The following is a 25,147-nucleotide window of genomic DNA, read 5'->3' as shown; positions in this document are numbered from 1 at the left end:
ACCTGCCTTGCGTTTCTTTTGCTCCAGGGCATTCATCACTCAGAAGTGCATATTCAGCATTTCCCCCGTTTATTTCCTGTTGTCTTGGGTAATATCAGGTATGGAGAAGGACACCCTGGTGAAATTGCAGTATGTTTTAATCTTTCTCATTCTCTCCAAGGAGGTTAGGGATAAAAGCAACATTGCTGGGGAGGCAGCATATTAGTTGGTGTTTTTGTGAGTAATTGTTATCTGCATTGTTGGGTGCGTTTGCCTATCATCTGGAAAAGCCTGGCAGATTCAAGACCGAGTTCAACATTTGGGAAAGAAAATGTGTTCTACCGTGAAATTATAATGAACTGGTACCTCTCCAAGGAGCTCAGTACCTCTGTAAGAGGTAAATTGTGCAGTTCTTACTTTTGAGTTTATGATCATGCCTAAATCCAAATAAGTAAACCTGTTAGGTAACTAAACTATGTTCTGGGTCAAATTAAGCACATAACTAAAAGAAGAAATTCACAATAAAACATCTTGGCCACGAAGGTTCCTCAATATGCATAGTTTCTACTCCAAAGCAGTTACCTAATTTGTGCTGAAATCAAATATAAGTGATCATTGAAAACTGGAAAAAATGAGCAGCTAGGCTGCTCTCATGAGACCCATCAATAAGCACTTCACCCCTTTTGGGGACACTTCACCTTCCGGAGGGACTGTATAGCCTCCCAGGGTGGTGTAGATTGTAGCTGCAACATTCTGCGGGGAGCAAGGTGTCCCAAAGCCTGGTCCTGAGCTTTGTCAGCCCTTGCAGGACCAAGCCATGGGTCTGTCTGACAGCGCAGGGCAGGAGCCACAGCTCTGACTCTGCTCTGCGCACCGCCCTCGGATTTTCCTCCCTCTGCCTTCCACGGTAAGAGCACTGTTGGGAAGGAGGGCTATTAAATGAATAGAAGCTGGCGGTGAGCAGCCTGCTTTTGAGCAGGGAACTGTGTGTCATCGAGCTTCTCGCTCGTGTCAGGGAAGAGCGGAGCGAAGGAGAGGTGATAACGACAGGCGCTGCCTCCAGGCAGGGGGGCGGAGAGCGCACTGGAGGGGTGGAGAGCTCAGATTGAGGCGAAGGGAGAAAAGAGAGACACTGCAGTAAAATGATCACTGTGGAAATAAACAATGGCCAAGAAAAAGAGGAATTTGCTAGAAGTGAAACAAAGCACTGGTACTTTCAGAGCTATAAAAACGAGGAAATGAGAAAAAGCATGAACACGTTTTCTTCCAAATTCCTACAATAGTCACAGATCAGCACACTTAGGGAGAAAATACAACAGGGATGCTTCGCTCTCATCCGTCTCTTTCTCTAATGTAGCCAGCAGTGTGCCCACGTTCCCATGCAACGTGACTATAATTATAAGCTGTGATCTATCAAAGCAGGACCTGGAAATTTTAATCTTATTTCTCTGCAAACACACGTTAAAGACTCGACTCTTCTCATCCTAGCACATTGTTATTTAGCACCATGATTCCGTACATAATGAGAGTGTCTGGGTTGCCAGTGAGTAGGGCTCAATAGTATCACACAATTAGATAAGAAATGTAATGAACATGTTCAACACTTCACCCAGGTTTACTGTCTCTTGGTACCTAATGGAAATTGCTTGCAGTTGCCTCCTCTTTAAATGATGATCCCACACCAGACTCTGCCCAACTACAGAAAAGGTTTGAAATTTAAGAACGTATTTAAAGAGCCCCCCCTTTTTTTTTTTCAGTTTCATCACTAATTTGTGCTCAAGAGCCTGTTTCACATTTTTTCTTTTCCCCGCGTGCTGATAAACCTCATGTTGACAGTCTGAAGGGGCTGAACACAAACAAGCCCTGAAAGAATGCATTTCAGCTTTGGTATTTACTACACTGGCAACAGATGTCTCCCCCAACCACTTCACCAGAGCACCAGTGGCCTGCTGTGAAGGAGTATAAACCCAGGCAAAGATAAGGTTGTCCTCAATCTAAAAACACTGAAGTGTTTTAAAAATGTGGTATTTATAGTGATGGCAGGTTATTGATGCTTAGAGGACCATCACACCTAGAGGCATAATGGAACCTTTTTGGGGTTTTGGGAAACACAGTCTATTGGTCCCAGGCTTCAAAGCCTTGAAAGATAGAGGACAGTTACAACCTTTGAAGATCTTATAACTTGTCTCCAAGGAAAATAGTCTTGTTTTGCTAGACAGGAGCTTTGAAGAAAAAAACCAAAAAACCAAACCACAAACAAAACATTCCCCCCAAACAACAGCCCTCCTCCACAAACCAAAGCAACTCACCCCACCCAGCTTTAAAGGCTCACTTTCTAAAATGTTAAAAATGTTAAAAACATCGGTTCTACCATTCTCTGGGAAAGAGATATGGAATCTCCTGAACACGTGGGTGACACAGGAAAAAACAGTCAGATGTGTAAAACCAGATTTAGGAGTTTCAGTCTCATTTTTATCTGGAAAACCTTTATTAAAATATTCTGTCTAGCTATGAATCATCTTGCTATTGCACCCATAGGACAAAGACACAAGCATGAAAGAAGTATGGGCTGAGCAGAAGGTACTTGCAGAGGTCATTGGAGGTAACAGATTAGCTCAGGAACAATCAGGAAAGGAAGAGCTATTCTTATGCCCATTCAATATTCAGCAGGATCAGATGAAAAGCCAAGACAGCTGGTGTCCTATGATGCTCATTATTCACGAGTTTTCACAAGCATATTTTCAATTCCACCATCCAAGGTTTTAAAGAGATGATAAAACAGTATCTCATTCATGACAGATCTCTGCAAAACCCCCCTCAGTACATCTCATCACTGTCTGTGAAGTGATAAAAGCAGTTTCCCCCCAAAATTTTCACTTAGGTTGCATTTATATTGTTACTATGTCATTATAGCACAAATATTAATGAAGTCAAGATAAATGACATCTACCATCTCTCTTTTACATGTAACCTTGTACAGAAAGACATTAGATTGATTAGAGTCTGTATTAATTTTGTTTTACATCTCACATCTTTGCTTGATAATAATAATTTTGTTCCCAGATTTTTTTTTAAACAACGAGTCTGAAATTCCTCAGCTCCCACTTTTTAAAACCAGAATCTGAATTTATACTTGTAAATTCAAATTCTCAGACAGCTCCTAAAATTGCCAAGGCTCTCTATGTACTCTGCAAGGCCCAACCTTTTTAACAACATCTAACCAACTGAAGTATTCCCTACCCCTTTCTTCCCCAGCTGTAGCTTTCACTCTGATGGGTTGTTTCTAGCACTGCAGTTGGCTTTTGATAGTGAGGGCCCATTTTTCCAAGGATTAAACACCTCAGCCTTTCCAGACTGCTCCCTGTTGATGGGTGGTTCAACTTGCTCCCTGGTTTTATCTTATGAACATACTCTTTGCTTTTAAATCTTTATACAACACACATAATTTTTTTCTTGTTTGATTAGTTGATCTTTTGATTTTGCCTCTGTATTCTTGTGCTAATTATTACACTTAGCAAACTGGTCAAGTTTCTGCCCCTCCTTTTTTAACCATCATTGAAGATTTCATAAGTTGGGCTCTTAGATCACTCCTAATTTTATTCCACTTTGAAGTAATAATTAAAGGCAATAGTGCTTTTTCCACTGCTTTTTAAAAGAACTGCCTGTTTTGCTCTTGACCACTTCCCATAAGCTCCAACTTCTCATTTCTCATTGCTTCAGTTCTGTTGTGACTATTCGAAAATTAATGGTATCAATCACAATTTTACTAAGTGAAACATGAGCTACTGTTTCTGGATGAGACAAGTAGGCTGGGAAACCAGTAAGAGATAATAACCAGTTTTTACTCAGCAAGGTGGCTTCTTTGCTTTCTTTTGCTTCTTCGCTTTCCTGTTTCTTAACAAACTACTCATGCTATATAAATAATAAGAGTCTACTAAGGTTCATCCTAGTCTCTCAGTTCCCTCCTGTAACTGAAATTTAAGTTGAAATGCAGTTTCCCTAAACCACTATTCAGCAGCAGTAGTACTAGAAGAAATATGGACATTTGGGAAACAGCCTTACTATACATCTATATAAATCAAAATATGGAATAGCCATCTGCTGGTTAGCTTGTTTTTACTAAAAGGGACATTGAGCTTATTTTTGTTTCTATGTGAATTGCAGTACAATAGATTAAATGCATAAGCTTGAGACAGTATTTTTGAAGGCATGTATAAATATTACAGAGATTCCTTACCACACTGCTCTCTATCTCAGAAATGAAGATATGATTCTAAAGTATTTTCTGCCAAACATCAGCAGATTTCCACAATGAACTCTGAAACCCTTAAAAAGGAGGAGGGAAAAAAAAGAAAAAACAATGGAACATCTAATAAGGCTTTAAAGATAGCAACACAAAAAATACTGCCTATCATAATACTGTGGCACAGAATTCATATTTTAAAACCAGTTATGAAGGAATAATGCACTTATCACTTAGACTGGAGGCATGTAGGAAACTCATACTTGAGTACTCTCCAAAGTAATATATCTACACATTTGAAATATAGTTTCTTGGCCTCTCATCAGCTGAAGCCCAAGTATGATATACCTGTCAACAAACATGGCAGCAAACATTAACCTGTGTGATTCATTGATGGTTTTGCTACAGTTCATTTAATAATGATCATGTACATTTAAATAATCTCAATTAATTAAATTTAACTCATTCATACTATATGAATGAACTATACCAAATACACTGCAGGAAGAGAGAGAAATAGAGATGTCAGAAAAGTTCCTAGTCAGCAGATTTTGGAATTAAATTCTTGTGCCTTATTAATTATTAATACAAATAACTTTAGAATAAAATATAAGATGAACTTTTTTATTAGTTGTTCACTTCAGCTTGCTAGGGTTGTTTCCATTTCTAAACATTTTGTATTTTTCTGATTAATTAAAAAATAGATGAGCTAAGAACCAATCACATTACTAGCAGCTTACTGAAGGAAAAACATAAACAAGTAAAATCTCCTTCGGTTGGAAACCTAGTGTTTATTTAAACACTAAATTTAATCAGTGACTATAAAAGTGGAAAAGCAATTGCACAGAATAACTAAATGAAGGGCATAGCTGGAAAGCAATTTTTTTTTTTTTTTAAAAGCATCTTGCAGGTAAAGTATAATTACAATGAGACATCCTGAAGCAGGTCAGCAGACTGGATATTGCACATAAAAAACCACAGAACAGAAATCTATACATCTGACAGTCAGCAATCTAGGGAGGAAATGTTCATTATTGGCAGAAGAACCAATAGCCTGTTATGAAAGAGGAAAAAGACCTTCAATATAAATAATATCAATGGTGAAGATAGACAGAGGACTTTGTCATCCCAACAGCTGGAAAATTTTGAGAAAGCTCTGAATAGTACAATCCCATGGGAGAAGGAGGGACAGGACATCAGTGAAGTGAGTTTAAGAGCCACCGGCTTTCAGATACATCATTAAATCTTTTAAGTTAGTTATTGGCTAAAGCACTCCTGAAGAATAGCTAGTGACACAAAGGATAGACTGAGAAGTCATTTGTGACCTTATTTTTCAAAAAAATGCTGAGTTGCATCCATGTTTACCATACTGCTGTGAAGTCTAGAACCAGAGAAAAATCAGATAACTGAGTTCAGAGTTGAATGTGGAAAACAAACCTTGCAATATGCAAAATCATTCATTTCCCACAAAGGCCTTCTTTAAGTAGAGGGGAATTAATGATACACGTGTGTTGGTGAGTGTGTATTTTTTGTTCCATTTGCTCCATTTTCTTCCTTATTCTGATGCTGAACTCTACCAAATTTTCAGACTCACCTTCCATTTTTTTTACTCGTTTTCTTCTCACATCTGAAACTCTCCTTCCTTTCCTACCCAGAATAGATTGCCTTAATTTCCACAAATCCACTGTGCGGTCTACATTCAAGTCTCTCATGTCAGAATCTACCTATGTAGAAAGTTCACAAAAAACAGTTCTTGTAACAGAGAGGAAAAGCCAGTTAAAGCATGAAGACAACATGAAGATGTAGTGAACCTCATTTGCATTAATACAATCCACATAATACTTCTATGTGACTGAAATGAAGTCTGTGCAGTTGGACATACTACACCTATGTACTCCAAACCACCACATAAATTTAATCCATATAAACTCTGATCTAAAATAAGCGAAGAAAATAATCTGTGGAAGGAAACCTGAAAATGTTTAGCATAACTAACATACACTTATTCTAGATGGGTATTTGGCTTACTCATCCTTTGCCCTGCCTGCCTTCTTCCTTTCTCCACCAGCTCCAAGCTGCTGAAAGCAGGGAAATTGCATCCAGACAATGCTGTTATAATTACTCTTTGCCCCTTCATTACAGGTGCAAAGTAATCTGTGTGCAGTGCTCCTACTGCATTCAGATCAAGAGAGCTGAGCACCTTCCTGTCAACCAGTTTGCCATTTCAAAGGTGTGCAATACAGTACAAAATCCACCATTCTAGCACAAATAACACAAGAGTGAAAAAAGGTGGAAGTTTTTCAAGGGCTACTTTGTCTTGAACTCAAGTACTTAATCATGGACTTGACCTAAATTTTGCAGTGAATGAAGAGAATTCTGGACATTCTCCAGCAGCTTCAGCTAAATTAGATATGAACATGAATAAGGCCCTGGGGCCTTGCATTCTCTGGGATGCCACAGGCATGGAACTCACAGGGAATCCACCCTTGCTACAGAACCGTGTTCCAGATTTTAATTAACCAAGTTTCCTCAGCTAAGTTTTTCCTGTGAAAGCCTCCCACAGTAACAAAACTCTTTAAAAACGTTATGCTGCAGCAGATGAAAATAAACCTAGCTGATGAATTTTCAAAAACTTTCTTGGAAAGAGCATAATTTCAAGGACTACAATCATTCATTGCAGATACATGGTTCATGAACTCAAAAGCAGAGCATCCAAGTACTGCATGTTCTCATCTTTCCTAGCTGCCATATGCTGCTCAGTCATTTCATTTTATATGCACCCTCATGGCTCCAGGCTTCGTGGGCAGATGGCTCTTTGCCACCTAATCAAATTCACATGTCAAATACATCTCGAGTGAGGTCTTTTGTAGAACTGTATCCTCCTTTAATTTCTCTTCCTTTCTTGAGCATCTGAACATCAGTACAAACTTGTACTATCAAAAGTTCATAATTTTCAGATATAAAACACTCATTCTTCAATGAAGCAAATGTGGTACAAGCAGTTCTCTCCCACTCTAAAAATACAGTTCAGTGCCTTGGAACTTCACAGTATACCCACAGAGTCCTTAATAAGCCTTTTGGTTCTATTTTGCATCTCTCCTTCCACAGCCACATCTGCTCTTTGAACAGAACACATCTACATCCTCCGCCTCCACATAAGCAGTTAAAATAATGCATCTTTACTCCTGCAACCAAGTGACAGTCTTTTGGTGTACTGAACTGAGCTTGATGCAGGATCTAAATTTGGATGCCTTCTAATTCTTTTTAACTGGATATTGATAAAACTGAATTTTCATGGATCAGCTCATCTTGATGTAGGCTCATAGCTGTTGCCTTTCATGAACCTAAAACCTCAGAGTTGTTTTTGATTCTCTGGAGCATCCTATTCATCAGACAGGAAACTTTTCATATTAGTAACTGTGGTATTTCTTCAAGCCACCATGACCTACATTCCCTAGCTGGGTTGGTAAAATGTTTCACACGCTTTTATCACATTTTCCTGCCACAATTTCTGCAACTCTTTACTTGCTGCATTACCTGTCACATCCATTAAATGCATGCATAAGCACACATCTTGTCTGTCTGAATGCACAGCAGGGTCAGGGCTAGCCTGAGAGTGATGGAATGCTGTTTCTCAAGCCTGTACAGTTCTTCAAATTAAAAAAGACTGCTTTCTTTACATGGACAACCTCCTCAGCTTCTTCTTTCTAGGATATATTTTACAGATACCAGCATAGATACAAGAAATAAGGTCATCTACACTAAAAGTGATTAAATCTTCCACTTTACACCTTCTTCTGTAAAGGAGCAGTGTAGTATTTTTTTAATATTGCCTTCAACAACTGTGGGAAAAAAATACCCTCACCCTGTTAAGATCTGTAAGATAAACAAAGCTGCTGAGGATGAGCATTTTAAGGACACCTAAAAATGGTTCTGTAATCTATACTAAAAAGAAGGAATGAGCTATCTAATACCAGTTATTTTAAGATAGTACATTTGGAAGGATATTATTTGAAATATTTTTATAGGAGAGCAATAGGGAAAGAGTGATGGAATGTATCATCATATTGATACTGCAGATGGAAAATAGAAACACTCACAGTAGCAGTTATTAAATTGCTTAGAAAAGCTAGATGTAAACCATGATATTTTAAAATGGCATTTATTATTTTTTTATCTCAGAAGACTACAGGTGAACAGCTTGCACAGCTCACCTTCCCATGCTACAGTCATCTCTGCAGATTAAAGAAGGGCTATCCCAGAAAACAGTGACCCAGAAGTCAAAGATAAAGTGTTTACAATTTCTTCCAGAGATCACCTATTTAGCTACATATAGTTCTTGATATTTACAATCATTTCCATTGCTCTGCTGAGAGTAGTAACCTGAATGTGCCAAAAACATAGTGGGAGCCTGCTAAACATGCACTGAAATTACTCCTGTGTCTCATAGCTCCAATGGTTTTAACAAGTGCTGCACAGGCACAGTATGAGTAACACCATTTATAATCAATTAAGCTAATCATCCTTATCCCACTTCCATATCCCTTCTTCCCCAAGGACAGATAAAAGGCATCTCCTAGTGATTTTGCAGACACGACTTTATTAGCCATTTCAATAGACAAGAGGTCTCATGACCCAGAACCCATTTTAACAATTTTCAAGCTGTTTCAAAAATACCAAAGACAAAATCTAATAAGAGGATATTTGCAAAAATATGGAGATTTTTGACATTATTTAAAAAAAAAAAGTCTCTCACTTAGTGTCATTTTCTCTATAACCAGAGCCATATTATTTGTATTCTAAAACCAGAATTCAGCTTGCAAACTTATTGGTCTCAAAGTACTAAAAATAACTCCAAACCAACAAAGAACTTGAACCTCTCAGAAGAAAACCCTGTGGTTTTTCTAACAATAACAGGAAGGTGTTCTACAAGGCATTTTCTACTCTTCTGTCTTTTGATAACAAGACTGCAGAGTCTCAAGTATCTGGCCTAGAACCACAGAGCCACCACCACCATTTCCTACTTTCACAGTTGATGCTTTATGATACCAAACTGACAAAAGCAGCTCAATGTTCTTGAGCTTTGCACACTAATTGCATCCTCTTGGCCTATTCTAAATTAGGAGCCTCGGTAACACTCTCCCTTGCTCCTCAGCATTGATGGGATTTAGGTGGAAATCTGAAGCCATGCTGATTAGAGTAGGGGTAGGCATGAACAGGAGCAAATCCCTCCATGCTAAAAGTCATAAAGAGACTTTATTGATAAATTTTAGCCTTTTTTTTTTTTTTTTTTTTTTTTCCAGGCAGCTGCATTGGGGGCGCTGTAGAAAATAACTCTATTCAAGCAAGCAGAACAGGTATTTATGCTATCTAACATAATGGTTATCTAGTGTTAGTATTCTCAATTTCTCACCTAGAAATGCTTTGTTACCTTGCCAGCAAAGAACTGAAACTTAAAATGATTCAGGAAGCCAAGTGCAAAAATCCTATTCCTGGAAGTCCCTTTAGACTGTGTGTTAGCCATTAGGTGCATTCTTCTAAGACAAAAGCTACATACACTGCTGAGCAACAGTTCAGAATTAAGAAAACTCTTAAAGGAAGATGATTTAAGATAAAAAATTCTAAATGCCTATTCTGCACAACAGCAGGTTCATTTTCATGTTTATTTTCCAATGTCACCTACCTCAAGTGACTTCATGCTTGGAACAAAAGAGCATGGAGGAACAACACTGGGTCAGTTTTAATAGTCTGGATTGTGCTACTGCTTCATGCTGACAAAAGCAAATCCTATGGGGAAAGCAGTAGGTGCAGAAGCAGCAGACTAGAAAGATACATCAATGTGCTTCAGCTACTAGAACTCTGGAAAAACTATTGTATTAGGTCAGAACAATGGTCAGTTTTGCTTCTTATTTGAGGATATTTCTCAGCAGAGATTTTAACATTTTAAAATATGGTGTTCCACATGAAAATCTAATCCTTTTGATGCCATCACCCCAAAAAAAGTCCCCTGGCAGTGAGTTCCACTACTACATTACATGGTGTAATGAAATAAAAATTTGAAGCTTGCTGTCTAATCACTTCATTGAAATCTTACAAGCTATCAAATATTTCCAAACCAAAGTCATGGACAAAGAACAACTGGTCCTCTGTCACATTTTAGTTTTCTATCTGTTCTTAAAACCAGCATTGAATATAGTATTTGAGAAGAAGACAAACTCTGATTTTACATAGTGGCACAATATTTTTGTGGTTAGTTTTTTTTTTTTTTTGGACTGCCATTGAGCCCTAACCTAACATTTGAAGAAAAGCATTATGGCAGCATTACTTGCTTCTTTAGTAGAGTTTAGAACTCCTCAAGCTTCATTATTACACCCATGATGTAGAGTGATGTGCATTTATTAAAAATAAGTTATGCCTGCCAGTTTAGCTCTCAGCTATTCAGTATTAAGAGATCTTCCTGAAATTCAGTGAAGGAAGCTTCAGATTTAATATACAGTACTTTGAGCAAAAAGTCAAAGTCAGTCTTAAAAACATTCCTTGGAACACTGAGTCCAAGATCTTCCTATATCTAGATCCTTCCTATTCTGCTGACTTGAGGACCTTGAACAGAAAAACCTTGTATTACTCCATTCTTGATTCCAAATTCTTGTGTTTAAGGAGCAATGGAAGACATCAGAATGATGTTCTGAATGTCACAGCTTTATATTAGCTTAGAGGGTGGGTGTGCATGTTTCTTTGCTTTGCACTCAGTTACATATTTGAATGTAAATTGGTATTAATTAAGAATACATAATGGTATATTTGGATTTGCATTTTCTATATTTGGAAGAAAATCAAGTCCTGATGAGCAAACAGGAAGAACTGAAAATAGAAAGAGGCCAGCTTGTCTCTTCTTTCAAATGTGAATTTCTGAATGTATTTTATATTGTGCTTCCTAAAAGTGACGAGTTTAGACTACACACCAATATAAAATGGATACCACCATCACTATGTGTCTGTGATTTTGGGAATGATCACAGCTACAGGAGAACATGCCTAGAGCCCTAGAAAGATCTAAGGACACAAAAAGTCTAAAAAGCTTTATGTGCAAAATATGTGGCAACATACTTAGCTAAGAGACCATGACAGTTCCAAGTATATATGAAATCTGTTTTTTAGCCAAGTAGGATATTATGCCTTTGAATTTTGCCAACAGGTTCAGATGGCTGTGATGCAGGTTAGATCCAAGTGTATTTAAAACCCTGTGGACAACCCCAATTACTGTTAGGCACTCAAACTTCAGTCAGGAGATACAGTGTTGATGTGACAATAATTTATTATAGTACTGCATTAAGAGTAAAAGGACAATGTTTAAAGTTGAAATTCAACCCTATGCAGAGGAATTAATGCAAATTTCATATTCTACTTAAGTACTACTAAAGCACTGCTTCCAGACAGACCAATACATAAAGCATCAGTGGCAGTAACAGTCATCCTAAGAGGAACTCCTCTTAGGAAAAAAGCACTGGGAAATTTTCTCATGAAACACTTCACTGCTAGGACTTGGGTTTAGATACTAACTGCAAGATGCATTCTCACAGATACTTTTTGGGATTTAAGTATATAATCAGATCACTTTCTTAAAAAGTCACTTTGAAAGGTAAGGTTTTGAGACACAGATATAAAAAGATGGAAGAGTCAGGGGACAGAATTAAAAAAATCCATGATTTTCAACATCAAAACAAGCCTGCATTACAGATCACTTTGCAGCACTTTACAAAATGTACACTATATATATATATATATATATCTTATATATGCATTTAGAACAGTACTATTTCAGTCACTAAGTTCTTCCTCATCACTGAAATAAGCACTTTTCTTAATCCGTGGACGTTTTGAATCATCTGAAATTGAAGACTCCCCTGCAGTCGGTGTCCATCTTTGTTGTTCTTCCTCAATTTTGGCTTGCTATAATTAAGAAAAGAGAAGTATTATCTGGGATTAAGAAAAATTTAGGTGCACTACAAATAAGAAATGCTAACTATTAATATGCATTGAATTATTGAATAAGTTAAAGAATTACAAAGGTTTATTTCCAGTAAACGGTGTGCTCAAAGCACTAGGAAACATTTCTGCAAGTAGTTCTCACATATAAGCTGTCTTCTACAACAGCAGCTGCCTGGACCATCCTGTATTCTCAAAAAGAGGAATTTTGCCCATGGCAAACTTCTAAAAATACAGAGATCTAAAGCAAAAAATCTAAGCAGATCTCTTTAGCTGAGATCTAAAGCAAAAAATGCCTCATGTTTTATACTGATGTTACTGAATCAGCTTTGTTCCACTAATAAGTCTTCTATCCATTGTCATTTGCAGACGTTCATTCACATAATGAGTGCCTTTGGGGATTATTACTGAAGGTTATTCAACTAATAGTTTAAACAGAAGCTTCCTATTTTTTACCGGTCAAAATCTTTGGATGGTGATAGAAATGAGAATATTTCCTGGCTTTATAGGTTTTATTTCAAATCATGGAGCTTTTGAGGAAAGGGAGAAACATTGAATATTTGAATCACTTTTTTGGACTACATCATGTAAAAATCCTGCACTCATTACAGTCATATTCAGAACAAAATTATTAACTCTTGAGGGTTTTTGTGGGGGGAAAAACATAGGCAACAATGTTGACCAGGGAGCTAAGAAATTTGAATATCAGGTCAGGCTTGTTTTGTTTTATGAAGCAAAAGGGTGTAGAGATAAAGAAGTAATAAAGACAGTAATAGAGATGTTAGAAAATCTAGCTACATAAAAAAATTCATTATGTTTTGGCAGATGAGATTTATCAGAGAATGCGATGGTCTGTATTAGGCAAAGGAAGTGACCCAGTAATAAATGTTCAAGGACATTCCAGTCAGGACAGAGGATGTGTCTGGTCACATACATGACTGTTTTTCTGTCTTCTCAGTTAACAAAGTAAAGAGGGATTTGTGGGCAAAAACCCAGCAGAGCATCACAGCAGAGATGACACAAGCAAATAGCAGAGGAGCTTGGAGTGAAAAAAAGGGTGCAACACACAAATACAGCAATAGTGAAAGAGCAAGAAACCCAAACCTAATTCCACTAAACATGCCTGCAATGTAAAGAAACCAACTATAGTTACCAACTACTGCTACCAAACAAGACCCTGCTAAGTGCTATAGAGCAGACACACCTATGCATGTATATCAGAGCTTCTGAAAAGCAGCTGAAGAAGAGAGCTGCACTTAAAAAATGATAATAAATACGCTTTCAATTTTGTACCTGAAAAGCTATGGCTTGGCTGAGGCTATCTAGAGCAGGGTCTTCTCCTTCCTCTTCACTGTCTTCTTCCTCCTCACTTTATTGTGTAGAGAGAGAGAGAGAAAAAAAAAAATCTTTAAGTTTTAGTATGAAAAAGCTTCCTAAAAAAAGGAGTAACATGTAACTCAATATACATACATTTCTTCTGGCTCCACTATTTTCTTTTTCTTCTTCTTTTCTTTTTTTTTTGGTGGTTCTCGCTCCCCTAGCATATTTTTAGGACAAGCATAACTTAAGTGTCCTGCTTCCTTGGAGAAAAAGAAATATTGCTTAATAGAAGCCATTACAAACAACTATACATTAAAATGTATCATGAGGGAAGTTTGTGGGGGAAAAATGGAAGCAATTAGTAAGATAAATGGAGTGCTGAATTAGCACAGAGAAGACAAACTCTTCTCTAGGCTTGCCATGGAAATGAAGAGATTGGTGGTGATATGCATGCTTAACTGCAAACTGAGAACAAACTACCAGCACAGTAGTTTTTTTGTCTGTTGCAATAACTGAATATACTACATATGGCTTATATTCAAGACAAGATAGAAACCTCAGAATGAACAATTTAAGACACAGGAGTGAGGCAAATTTTTTGCTGTAAGAAGTGTTATAAATCAAGTTTGTATTGGACATTAAATACTATGCAAATATCATTGCCCTACATTATTACGTTCAGGTAAAGTCAAAAATTAATTAAAACTTAAAACTCACTTCCATATAAAATGGTTGTTTCCTGTATTTATTTTACTGCCAACTAAATAATGAAATTCTAAAGATATAGCAAAATCAGACATTTTGAAACAAAGAGTAGGAGGTTGTCATTGCAACAGCTTTCATGTGCATTACTTATCTTTTTTGGGTTTTATTTCTCTTTGTACTTTTAATTATAGATTACAATCTACTATTACTACCACTATTTAGTATTATTTCAATTATTAAGTTGTTCTTATCTCAACCCACAACTTTTGTCTGTTTCTCTATATTTTTGGTTTTACTCACCCCACATTCGTAACACTTAGACTTATCAAAGTAGTTACGCCTGCGAATGAATTCTGCTGCTCTTCCATTATCAATGGCAATACTTGCTTTTATTACTCTTCCAAACAACTACAGAAAATTGGAAAAAACAGGTAAATGTTTTGGGACTGAAAGCTAATCCTCCTGCCATAGGAACTTTCCACAACTTACCTGTTTGTTATTAAGTGCCCGAGAACAGTTTTGTGCAGATTCTTTATCCAAAAACAAAATAAAGGCAACTCCTTTGCTCTTTCTGGTGTCTTTGTCTTTCATAATGGTAACTCTGGAAATATATAACCATGTTATTGATTTTAGTGAACCACACTAAAATCACTTCAGAGATATTTTTTCCTTAAAGATCTCAATGGGATCTTACCTTTGTTACACAGCAAAAGGGTTAAAGTGTATTTAACAATAGAAATACTCATTAAACAGAAATTCAAAGGAGCAGCTAACCTGGCCATGTACTTAGAGGTAGAGTGGAGATAATTTTAAAAAAGCATCTGGGGTCTTTCTGGGACCAGTATCACTTTTAATTATCTTGGGTGGCTTGAAGAACAGAGAACATAATCTTTAGATTTACAAGCAACCTAACTGGAAAGACTATGTATACCTGAGGTGAAAGGAAAATTCATTAGTAATCTTACTGTTGCTATTATTGATGAAAAGGACAGTGTGAAATGCCTCCAAACTGAGAAATGTATATTTGTGTAGGACTAACCAGCTAAACAGGTTCACAATGGGAAACACTAACTATATGTTTACAAATATCTCCAACTGAAATCCAACGTCATGGATACATGTTATTTCACAAAATTAAATCTTCAGTTTAACATTAAAATAAACAGCTTCAATAGCACATTGAGAAGCTCACAAAAATTTAGAAACAGTAAAACAAAACCTGAAGATACAAATTTACAAGACAGGGCTGGTGTGTGTGTATGGCCAGAGCCCATAGAGCCTCAATTCTTTCAGTCTTAATGTCACTTGTATTTATTCCTGAAAAAACAACCTAACAAAACAGGGAAAATCAGAATGTCAGACTGCAGGTACATAAGAATCAAAGCACACATAAAAAAGTATGGAATATACTCCTCCCAATGTCCACCACAGGCTGAACAAGGTTCAGACAGGCCAAGCCAAAATTCCAAGAAGTAACCAAAAAAACTAAACCTCACTTCAGTACAGAAGGCCTACCATACAACCTGTATAAGTAACAGATGACCTACATGGTAAAAAGTTTATAAAATAAAAACACAGTAAAGAAAGCTCAAATTTCCCCAAATACTTGCACAAGAAGACTGAGCTTAACAGATTTACTACCAAAGCCTCTTGGACAGGACATGTCCAACTGCATGCATTAAGTTTGAGCATCAATAAAACTGACTTTAAAACAATTCTATTAATTTTTCTGCCAAGCTATCTTTGAAGAACTCAAATAGAAGCCTGGTATAACTGTCAGGCTTCTGATCAGGATATTAAACATATCAGTTAATAAGAGAAATAATCAAATGTGACAAATCTTTAAAAAGTCAGGAACTTCTTGGAGCCACAGAAAGTCTGATTTCTTACTGCACAAACTCAGTTAAAAGTCATAATAGTGAGTATATATTTTCTTTTCCTGCTATTTGTCACTTGAAACACACTTCTGAGACTTCAAAGACTTTGAAATTCTGTATCTCACAGATTATTGCAACAACTACTACTAGAAATTAGAGAAGATACTTGCTGGTTCAGTATTAAAAACTTATGACTTGAGTCTACTTATTTTGACAAATTAAAAAAAAATAAAACAGTTCCTTACTGTGGCATTTCTTTCTATCATTTGAACACAAAGGCAGATATTCACATAGATTTTTCATGAATACTCCACATGCTGAAAGCCATTACTGCAGCCTTACATCCAGCTTTAAGTAAAATACTAGGTAGTCACAATGACAAGCCCCTCTAGAGTCGCAGAGAACTGTACACTGCAGTTGAGGGAACTGTGACATCTAGTTCACTTTCACATCTACTCAACTGTGCCCAGACTGTTCAAGGAAAGGGGAGTAATACTAGAAGAACAGTGTTTCAACTATATCAGAGAAAGGATTGATGGTATAAAACAACATTCTACTTGCTTTTCAAAAATGGCTAGCAAAACCTGTCCCCAGCACAAATGTTCTTGTATTGTGTGTAACTGCAAGAACTTCCAGTTGTTAAATTAAATTTATACTTCATTAAAAATGAAGAGAACTTCAATACAGTTCTACATCATACTTTAATTACAAAAAGCTCAAGGCTTTCAAGTGAAGGAAAGACATAAAATATTTAAAATGAGAAGTACAAAAATAGAAGGCCGTATCAGGTCACTTACTTGACAACTTTCCCATACTTTGAAAATATCTGAAATATAAAACAAAATAAAAAGCGTAAACAAGAGACTATTGCATTTCACTAATAATAAATTTATCATTACAAACTTATATATCAGTATTGATTTTACAGTCAAAACTGTTGTCAACAAGTTTAATCTAAACCATGCATCTCTTAAAACTTACCCTGTACAGATCATTGTTGGTCAAAGCAAAGGGTAAATTGGACACATACACTGTGCTTTTGCTTGGTGCCAACCCACCACTCATTTTTCTAAAGAAAGGAAAAAGAGAGAAGAGTTAAATTGTATTGAACAAAGAAATCAATTAAAAAAACAGTTTCGAGACTTCCAATTTATTTCAAAGCTCGCCCAGACAGCCATGATAAAGTTGCAGGAGAGCACAGCTTTAATTAGCCCTTGCTAATAAATAGCCCTTTCATTTCCCTTGCATCATTTTACATGAAAATTAGTGTTTGCCTTCATGGACCACAGAAGACATACATTCCTTCCTCCACTCCTGGATCCAAGCATATTTTTGTTCTATGCGAGTTGATTTGTAGTCAAGAAAAACCTGACAAGTTAGTGTACTTACAATAATCCTCTGCTGATCTGTGCAATTAGAAAGGTTGGGGGCCAAAAGAAACAAGCAATGTCCATTTATTAAACATCATGGCCATCTTGTCAATTCACTGACCTCTGTACCAGTACCAGCATGATCTGATTCTTTATACAAATATCTGTTCAGCTGCATTCAACAGATAATAAAATACAATTCGTTAAGGGGAAAAAAAAAGTTTTTCTAAAGCAGTCTTAATTATTGTGGGGAGGGAGATAAATACATTTTAAAGTCAATGTAGTATGATGCTAAAGTGGCATGCTCTCATTTCCTCTCGTAACTACTGCTCAAATTTCTGCACTCCTCTAGAACTGACCATAAAGCAGCATCTCTGTAGAAGCACTCCCCTTCCTCCTCCTGATTAGGCAGATTTCTCCTGACAGGAAGCAGGAAAATGTCCACCCTTTCCATTTTAATTCCCAATCTTTTCTATGCTCTTGAAACTGAGTATGTCTGGAAATAATTAATTAAAAATACTGTTAAAATCACATACACATCATCTTATACTAGGTGAAGAGAACTGAACTAACTTGAGAATGATGAGCCAATGTTCTTCTTCACATTTGGACACTTTCCAAAAAAATTAGTGTAACATCTGTGCAAAATACCCTCTTAGATCCATTGTGTAGCCATGGTTCAGACCAAGAGCAAAGTGAGTAAAATTTATGATCAAACCATACCCCTTATGAAAGGCCACACCAAACAGTACACACAAACAGTACACACCAAACCCATTCCCTACAGTCCAATTTCTACCTCCTTGTCCATTTTCCTACAGCCTTATTACTGCTTCCTGGAACCTCCAGCCAATTCCCAACTGAGGATCAAGCCACTTCTTCAGCATGACCAACTCATTTTAAAAATGCAGACAAAAGCTGATGGAGGGATAAAAACCCTAACTATTAAAATCAGCATCTGCTATGTTACAGTTTCTTAGGGGACTTCTTGGGTAGTCTGAACAGATTGCTTGGCTAAGTGCCAACAAAGTAACTAATATCACACTCTAATCTGGCTGATACTTTCTGGCATTTCATGATTCAGTTATCTGAAGGCCTGATATTCCCAGCAGACACTGACTATCCAAGTGCTTTGCTTCTCTTTCCTGACATGCCTACTGTATCACAATTCATTTGAGTGAAAGTTTCCAAGTGATTGAATTTTGAGGTTTTCCATGTTCAGAGACTGTTTTTTGGCATGAGCCAAAATGGCAACACAAAGGTTAAGCAAATGAAAACAGAATAAATTTGCAATAAAGGCCACACATTGCATCTGGTGTTAGGCAGACTGGGTTCATTATCCCAAATTCCTTTCTGCTTGGCATTAGTATCCTTGACAAGCCTAGCCAGACTGACTTGGCAACATGCCATGTGAATAGATGGCCTGAAGTGCAGTTATCCAGATGTACAGTGGATATAAGGATTCAAGAAGAGCAATCTTTTTGTTTTTGTACTGAATTTTTTTTGTATTTTTGTACTGAATTTTTGTACTGAACTGTGGTACATTGTCAGAGTTAATATATTGAACCAGTGGATGGCAAAACACTGGAGGTGAACCTCAAGTGTCCAAATACAACAAATTCACTGTGCCTAAAAGGTAAGAGAAGCTGGAAGCACCTTGTAACAGCAGACCAAGCAGCCCCCACTCTAAAGAGCAGGCACTGGGAAGAACACCATGACAGGAGAGCAGTCAGCCTGCATATTCCACAATGCCAAAGTGCAGATCTCCACAGAGGTGGTGAGACATCATGCAGAGATAACTACTGGCCTAACAGGAAATTTCCAATAGGAAAATATTAATGAAAGCAGCCTACAGAATCACCATTTTCAGCTGCATACTGCTTTTTCCAGAAGAAGCTGAAAGAGTTGCACCCTGAAAGCACTGGCTGCCAGACAGCTGAGGTTGAATGTTGTTTCTACTCCCCTGGACAAATTCAAGCTTAACAGTTTTGCTGCTCCAATCTGCTCAAATATTCTTAGCAATTTCTGTTGTTTAGGACTTTGTGCAAGTACTTCTTATTTTTAATGTCTGACTCACTATACAGACACAGCTTTAATATGAGAGGGAGTACAGTAATTGTATGGTTATCATAATTTCTTATAACGATGTTTTCTAGTGGGAGGAGTAAAAAATGCCAGTTCCAGCTTTAAGTTAACTCTCCAGACAAGATATGTCATCTGGAGGCTCATCATTGCAAGGTGATGAATGATGAAATCATGAAAATCCTGCTACTTCAGGAATTTTCTAACTTCATAGAACTGTCCAATGTTAGTTTAACATTTTAGTAATATTTTTTCTTCATGATTACCAGTCTCTCTGCTCAGCTGACAAAAAAAAAAAAATAGAAATCCCTTTCCCTCACACAAATCTCCAAATGAACTAAAAAACAACATCTAAGCTTTCTTGCTGCAGGAGACTCACCTGAAAGTCAGGTACAGCCTGGCTTCAAGGCTATATCCTGCTAGAGCTTCAACAATCAAAACATTCTATTTTATCCTGGACACTTTTCTGGGCTTTCTTGATTTTCACGGTATTACCTTCATTTCATTACTTAACTTTAAAGCACTGGCTGAAAGTCTTTACAATACCTCCACAGAATTGAACACAATTCCCATTAATGTAATGGTCTCTTTGTAATATTAATGCCTTCTTCATTTATCACTTTCACATATTAACTTTGACAATAGAATTATGTCTCATTACAATGACTTCTTTAATTCAAGCTTTTTTGTCTTTTCTAACAACTCGAACTAAAAGAAGACATTTTTTGACAAGAGCCATCTGCCAGCAATTATTAAGTCTCCTGAAAACAGAACAGGTACATGAATATGTTTTGTTTCAATCCAATATGCTTAATGCAACATTTGTCATTAGCATTGGGGATAATGATTAATTTCAGTAATTGACTTTTCTACTCTATCCTAGAATACATGAGGACAGCACCAAAACAGTTCAGATGCCTCTGAATCATCAAGTAGAGCCTAAATTTACTGATACTTTCATGACTTAACTTCAGTATTTCAGCTTAATAGCACAAACTTGTATGTTTCTTTTTAAGTGCAGTGCAGCAAGGTCAGATTTATTATTTAATCAAATGGCGTATGTACAAATGATTAATGAGCAAGTTTCTCAAGACACTCCCATTCAGGCAAATTAATTTGAGTTTTTCTATCTTGATCCTTAATACAGTATTTTCTTTCTGATTTAATAGTGTCAACAGAGTTTAGACCCATATCAACACACCATTAGCTGTGGCAGGTGCTAGGCTCAGGCTTACAATTGTCTGTGGTAAAGGATGAAACCAAGCTCATGCTCTCCTTGGTTCCTGACAAGGGCATCAACTACTCACTACAATTCTGCCCTGCACAAGGGGCATGGAACAAGCTGTAAGAGAATTTAGGCGACTATTTTATCTCATAGTCACCTAAATAGTACCAAGCAAATATGAAACAGGATCAAAGAGGAACATAAAAAGGATTTGTGGTTTGAATCAAACCACTTTTACATATAGATCTAATTACAAAAGCTTAGGGACAGTAAGACTAGGCAGCCAGACCATCAGCTGGAACTATTTATATATTATATATGTTCCTTTTTCAGATTACGTATAGGTGTCCCATTGCCCTTGGCCAAAATCAGTAGAATTTTGTCCCAGACAGATATAATGATAAGATTTCATTTTCATCCTTAGTAGTACTCAGCATTCGTTGAGACTTTATTGTGAATGAAGACAATACAGCAGGAAGTGTTTTACTTGACAACAGATGTACAATACCTACAGAAATAAGGTGTGGGAGAATAGGGGTGGGGCAGCAGGCAGCCTTGGCCTTGATGAGTTACAGCTGCGTCCTTGAACAAGACAACTGAGGGAGAAGCAGCGTGGAATGCAGATGTGTGTTGACATTTACGACACGAAAGAGATTTATGACCAATTACAAAAAGGTAGAAGGCATGTGCACATAGTTTGTTAGGCAATTATAAAGCAAAAAGGAGCGTACGTTATGCGTGTGATATAGAGAAAAACATAAAAAGTTGTGGGATAATGAGCTGCTGATGTTTGCCACCACCTTCAGCTCCTGCCCACCGTCACTACGGAGAGCTCTGGAGGGCAGGGCCTCGGCTGTCTTCCTTCACTTCCACTTGGAGAGGCTCAGGGCCTTCAGAAGTTCATAATTTCTATGCTACCATTTCCCCACGTCAAAAGGGAAAGGAGGGAAAGCCCATAATAGCTTTTTCAAGGTTGTCTTTTTCAAGGGGTTCTCAGCACAGCCAAGGTGGGACAAGGGACAAGAGCTGCTTGGTTCACTCGCATTTGGTCTCACCCAGGAGGGGCAGATCTGGGTAACTCACTTGGTGACGGCCCTTGCTCCTTAAATCACGAGACGCTCAATCTACCTCAGAGCTCAGCGCGAGCGAAGCGACATTAAAGCAACAGAACCACGACTGCTCAGGAACTTCCACACGCTGTATCCACACAACAACCCAACAACCCTGCGGTTCCTTTACCACAGCGCGGCCCCGACCAGCCGCTTATTTCGTCCTCTCCTATTCCGCGAAGACCCGAAGCGAGCGAGCCGTGACCGAGCGCTCGCGCCCCCGCTGTGCCCCGGCCCGGCGTACCCGTCACGGCGGGGCTCAGCCCGAGAGGGAGCGCATCGTGCGGCGCGGCCGGAGGGGCGCAGAGCGGGCCCGGCGGGGCGACACGGCCCGGCACACACGGCTCCCTCCTCCCTCGCCGCCGCCCTGGCCCGTCGCGCTTCCGCCGACGCGCGGCTCCCGGCGCGGCTGCGGCCAATGTGCGGAGGCCCTGCCGCGGAGGGCGGGAGTTTCCGCCGACGGCTCGGGCGCGCCGGAAGTGGCGGAGAGCGGGGCGCTCGCGGAGCTGCTGTGCCGCGGGAGCGGGTGAGTGGCGGGGCCGAGCCGAGCCGGGCCGGGCCGGGCCGGGCCGAGCCGAGCCGAGCCGGGCCGAGGCTGGCCGCCTTCCTCCGCGGAACCAGCGGGGCCAGAGCCCATCCTCCGGCCCGCGGCTGCGGCGGGCGCGCTCGGCTGCTTGCGGGGCCGCCTTCCTGCCCCCTCTGCGCACACGTGCTCGGGGGTCGCGGAGCGTCCGTCCTGGGAAGCGGCACCGAGGGTGGGCTGGGGGAGCGCGGCCCGCCCCGCGCAGGGGGCAGCCCGAGGGGCGGCTCTGTGGAGCCGGACTGCCCGCGGGATGAGGTGAATTGTGTAACGGGACAGGGGCAGCCCGACTGCCCGCGGGGTGAGGTGAATTGTGTAACGGGACAGGGGCAGCCCGACTGCCCGCGGGGTGAGGTGAATTGTGTAACGGGACAGGGGCAGCCCGACTGCCCGCGGGTTCCAATTGTTTACGTTACCAGCATTTTAACCAATGTACTTGATGGTGATTCTGCCAGATTAACTTTCTTCGTTTAATTCCTCTGAATGCAAATGAGATTTTTCTTCCACGTGCATAGTTGCTTGTTGTCTAGTGTATATTTTTTGTCAGTCCGTTGACTTTAGTGATGGTGCACCCTTACCTTTTTCTAGCTTGTGTTTTGTTTTTTCAAAATAATGTTTTTAATTCTTGCTCCTTTCAGTGAGGTCCAACAGTGATAAAAAGGGAGTGTTTTTATCAACCTTACTGCCTGACGGTATAGTGGGGTGTGTGTGTGAGTGTTGGTGCCTATTGCCAGTGATGTGTTGGGATGTTGGAGGTGGTTTTACTGACAAAGCAGCATCAGGTGTGAGTTTGTGCTTAGCTTCAGTAGCACTTTTCTGAGATGTGTTGCTTTTTCAACATTGTGTTCAGTTAATAGTTTCAATAACTTCTGCAGGCAAAAGGACAGGGTCATTACTGTATTTGTCAAAACATAAAAAAAGCAGCCCACTTGAAAACCTCATCTGAATTCAACTTCTGGTATTTTGCTATGTGTCTAAAAAGCTGAGGGGTGCCATCAAGTATCCAAATCTGTGCGTGTGAGAGGTGGGTGGGCTGTGGATGAGCAGTGGGGGGTGTGGGTGCTGTGGGCAAGTACAGACAGATAAATGGTCCAGCCTGGGGCAAGGGCTGGGCATGAAGGACCAGCAGTGAAATGTTTAAAGGCTGAGCATGTGATGGCTTTTCAGCATAATGATTTCGTCTCGCCCTACCTAATTCTGTCCCTGCTGGTACATAAAAACACAGAAATGTTCAAATACTGTTCTGGACACAAGACAAGAGGATGGTGGGGACAGTGTAAGAGCAGATAAAGCATCCTCCTGATAATATGGGAAGGAGGGCATGGGACTGGCCTAAGAGCTCTTCATGCACATATTGCCCTGGTGTGCATTTCTAAGGCTCTAGAAAACATCACTGAAGTACAAAATAAAGAGAAGTTGAGGCAGTTACTGTGAAAGTGCCAGGAAGGTGCTTCTGATGATGCACCTGACTATTCAATGCAGCAGTATGAGCAGTGGTTTCAGAATTAGTAACTCTTACATTGAGCTTACTGTAAAGGGCAGGGCCAGTGGTGTTGGAACCCTGGAAATGGGGAATTTTAGACTTTCTCTGCTGAAAAGACCCCCAAGAAAACACTGCTTTTGACCTGAGGCCATGGAGAAGGCTTCAGAAATTAAATCATGGAACTGTGATTATGGGTGTGTAGTTTGAATAGAAGTATGTAATGTCACATGGTGGAAAATTTAGAATTTGAGGTTTTTAGAATGTAGCAATATCTAGAAAGCAAGATGGAGGTTTTAGGGTGGAGGTTTTATCCTTCTTCACCTTCTTCTTCCTGGGTCCGGGTGATCTTGTTTAATTGGATAGAAAAATCCACATTGCAGGCCAGGGGTGGTTGGTTATTGGGTTAAAAGTAAAAATAATTCAGATATTCGTTCTTAATTGGACAGTTTGGCCTTAAAAGGCCTTGTAGAGAGGGAGATACATCTGCATTTTTAGCTTGTTAGCCTGAAGTGCTGTAGAACTCTCAGTTTGTGAGAATGTAACATAGATAAGAATTAATAAACATCTGAGTCCAAACAAGAAATACCATCTCGAGTTTTTAATCCCAACTCTGGTAGAAAAAGAAGATAAGTGGATCCTCTTTGCTTTTGTCCTTACCAAAACTAGGATCAGCTGGTTGGTTTAGTCAGCTTTTGATTTATAACCTGTAGCTGCATCAGACTAATTGTGTGTCTTGGTTGCAGAACAAACTTAAGATCAAGTCTGTTATAAAATGGGACTATATTTTAAGGAGATAATCTGATTCATTTTAACCAATGCTAGGGTCAAAATTTCTGAGCATAGATGCATCTTGTAGTTGAAGAAAGAGCTTCTTTATCAGGATATACTCTCTTTTGCCAAAAGAAAAGCCTTTGTTAAATCAATCTTTCATTAGCCTCTCATTACATGCAACTGAATTCTATTTTTCTTTACAAAGACAGATCACAGGGTAGAGGTGGTTAAAACATTTAGATTGCACCTGTCTGGTTTACTTAACAGGAAAAAAAATGTACTTACAGTGAATATATTTGTATTTTTTGCTTACCTCAGTTTCTTATTTTTGTAGGTAAGTGAATGGATCATTAGAAGCAGATTTACTAAAACTGACAGAAAAGTAAGTATGTGTTTGTTATATTTTGCAAAAGTGTA

General features: G+C 38.8%; 3 protein-coding genes across 4 annotated transcripts in view; 1 reads left to right on the top strand and 2 right to left on the bottom strand.

Annotated features, from left to right (window-relative positions):
- Nucleotides 1–25,147, bottom strand: part of GXYLT1 (glucoside xylosyltransferase 1) — a 237,383-nt gene that overhangs the window by 86,589 nt on the left and 125,647 nt on the right. The gene's annotated exons all lie outside the window — the stretch shown is intronic.
- ZCRB1 (zinc finger CCHC-type and RNA binding motif containing 1) lies at nt 9,884–22,295 on the bottom strand. The gene is made up of 8 exons (XM_079304703.1): nt 22,141–22,295; nt 17,092–17,179; nt 16,908–16,936; nt 14,723–14,834; nt 14,534–14,641; nt 13,679–13,788; nt 13,502–13,577; nt 9,884–12,172 (listed from the first exon to the last, which is right to left on the bottom strand). Exons 2-8 carry the CDS (start codon nt 17,173–17,175, stop codon nt 12,041–12,043), a joined length of 651 nt encoding a protein of 216 aa, XP_079160829.1. The 5' UTR covers nt 17,176–17,179; nt 22,141–22,295; the 3' UTR covers nt 9,884–12,040.
- Nucleotides 22,341–25,147, top strand: part of PPHLN1 (periphilin 1) — a 58,904-nt gene continuing 56,097 nt past the window's right edge. Inside the window, exons 1-2 of one of the 2 annotated variants that reach the window (XM_079304702.1) lie at nt 22,341–22,422; nt 25,065–25,112. In XM_079304702.1, coding sequence (XP_079160828.1) covers nt 25,112 — 1 coding nt within the window. In that variant the 5' untranslated portion in view covers nt 22,341–22,422; nt 25,065–25,111. The remainder of the gene's footprint in view (nt 22,423–25,064; nt 25,113–25,147) is intronic. The other variant, XM_079304701.1, reaches the window with a different exon arrangement.

Source organism: Erithacus rubecula (assembly GCF_903797595.1).
Source record: "Erithacus rubecula genome assembly, chromosome: 4".
NCBI classification, from domain to species: Eukaryota; Metazoa; Chordata; class Aves; order Passeriformes; family Muscicapidae; genus Erithacus; species Erithacus rubecula.
Note: the sequence above shows the minus strand (reverse complement) of the source record. Positions and strands in the feature narration are given on the sequence as shown.

Excerpts from the sequence above, each read along its gene's own strand:
- ZCRB1 (XM_079304703.1), bottom strand. The coding sequence starts at position 17,175 with ATGAGTGGTGGGTTGGCACCAAGCAAAAGCACAGTGTATGTGTCCAAT. Across the intron at positions 13,789-14,533 it reads CTAAGTGTTACGAATGTGGG|GAAGCAGGACACTTAAGTTA; the intron begins GTGAGTAAAACC and ends TTTTTCTCCAAG. Across the intron at positions 12,173-13,501 it reads GCCAAGCCATAGCTTTTCAG|CAAGCCAAAATTGAGGAAGA; the intron begins GTACAAAATTGA and ends TCTTAATTATAG.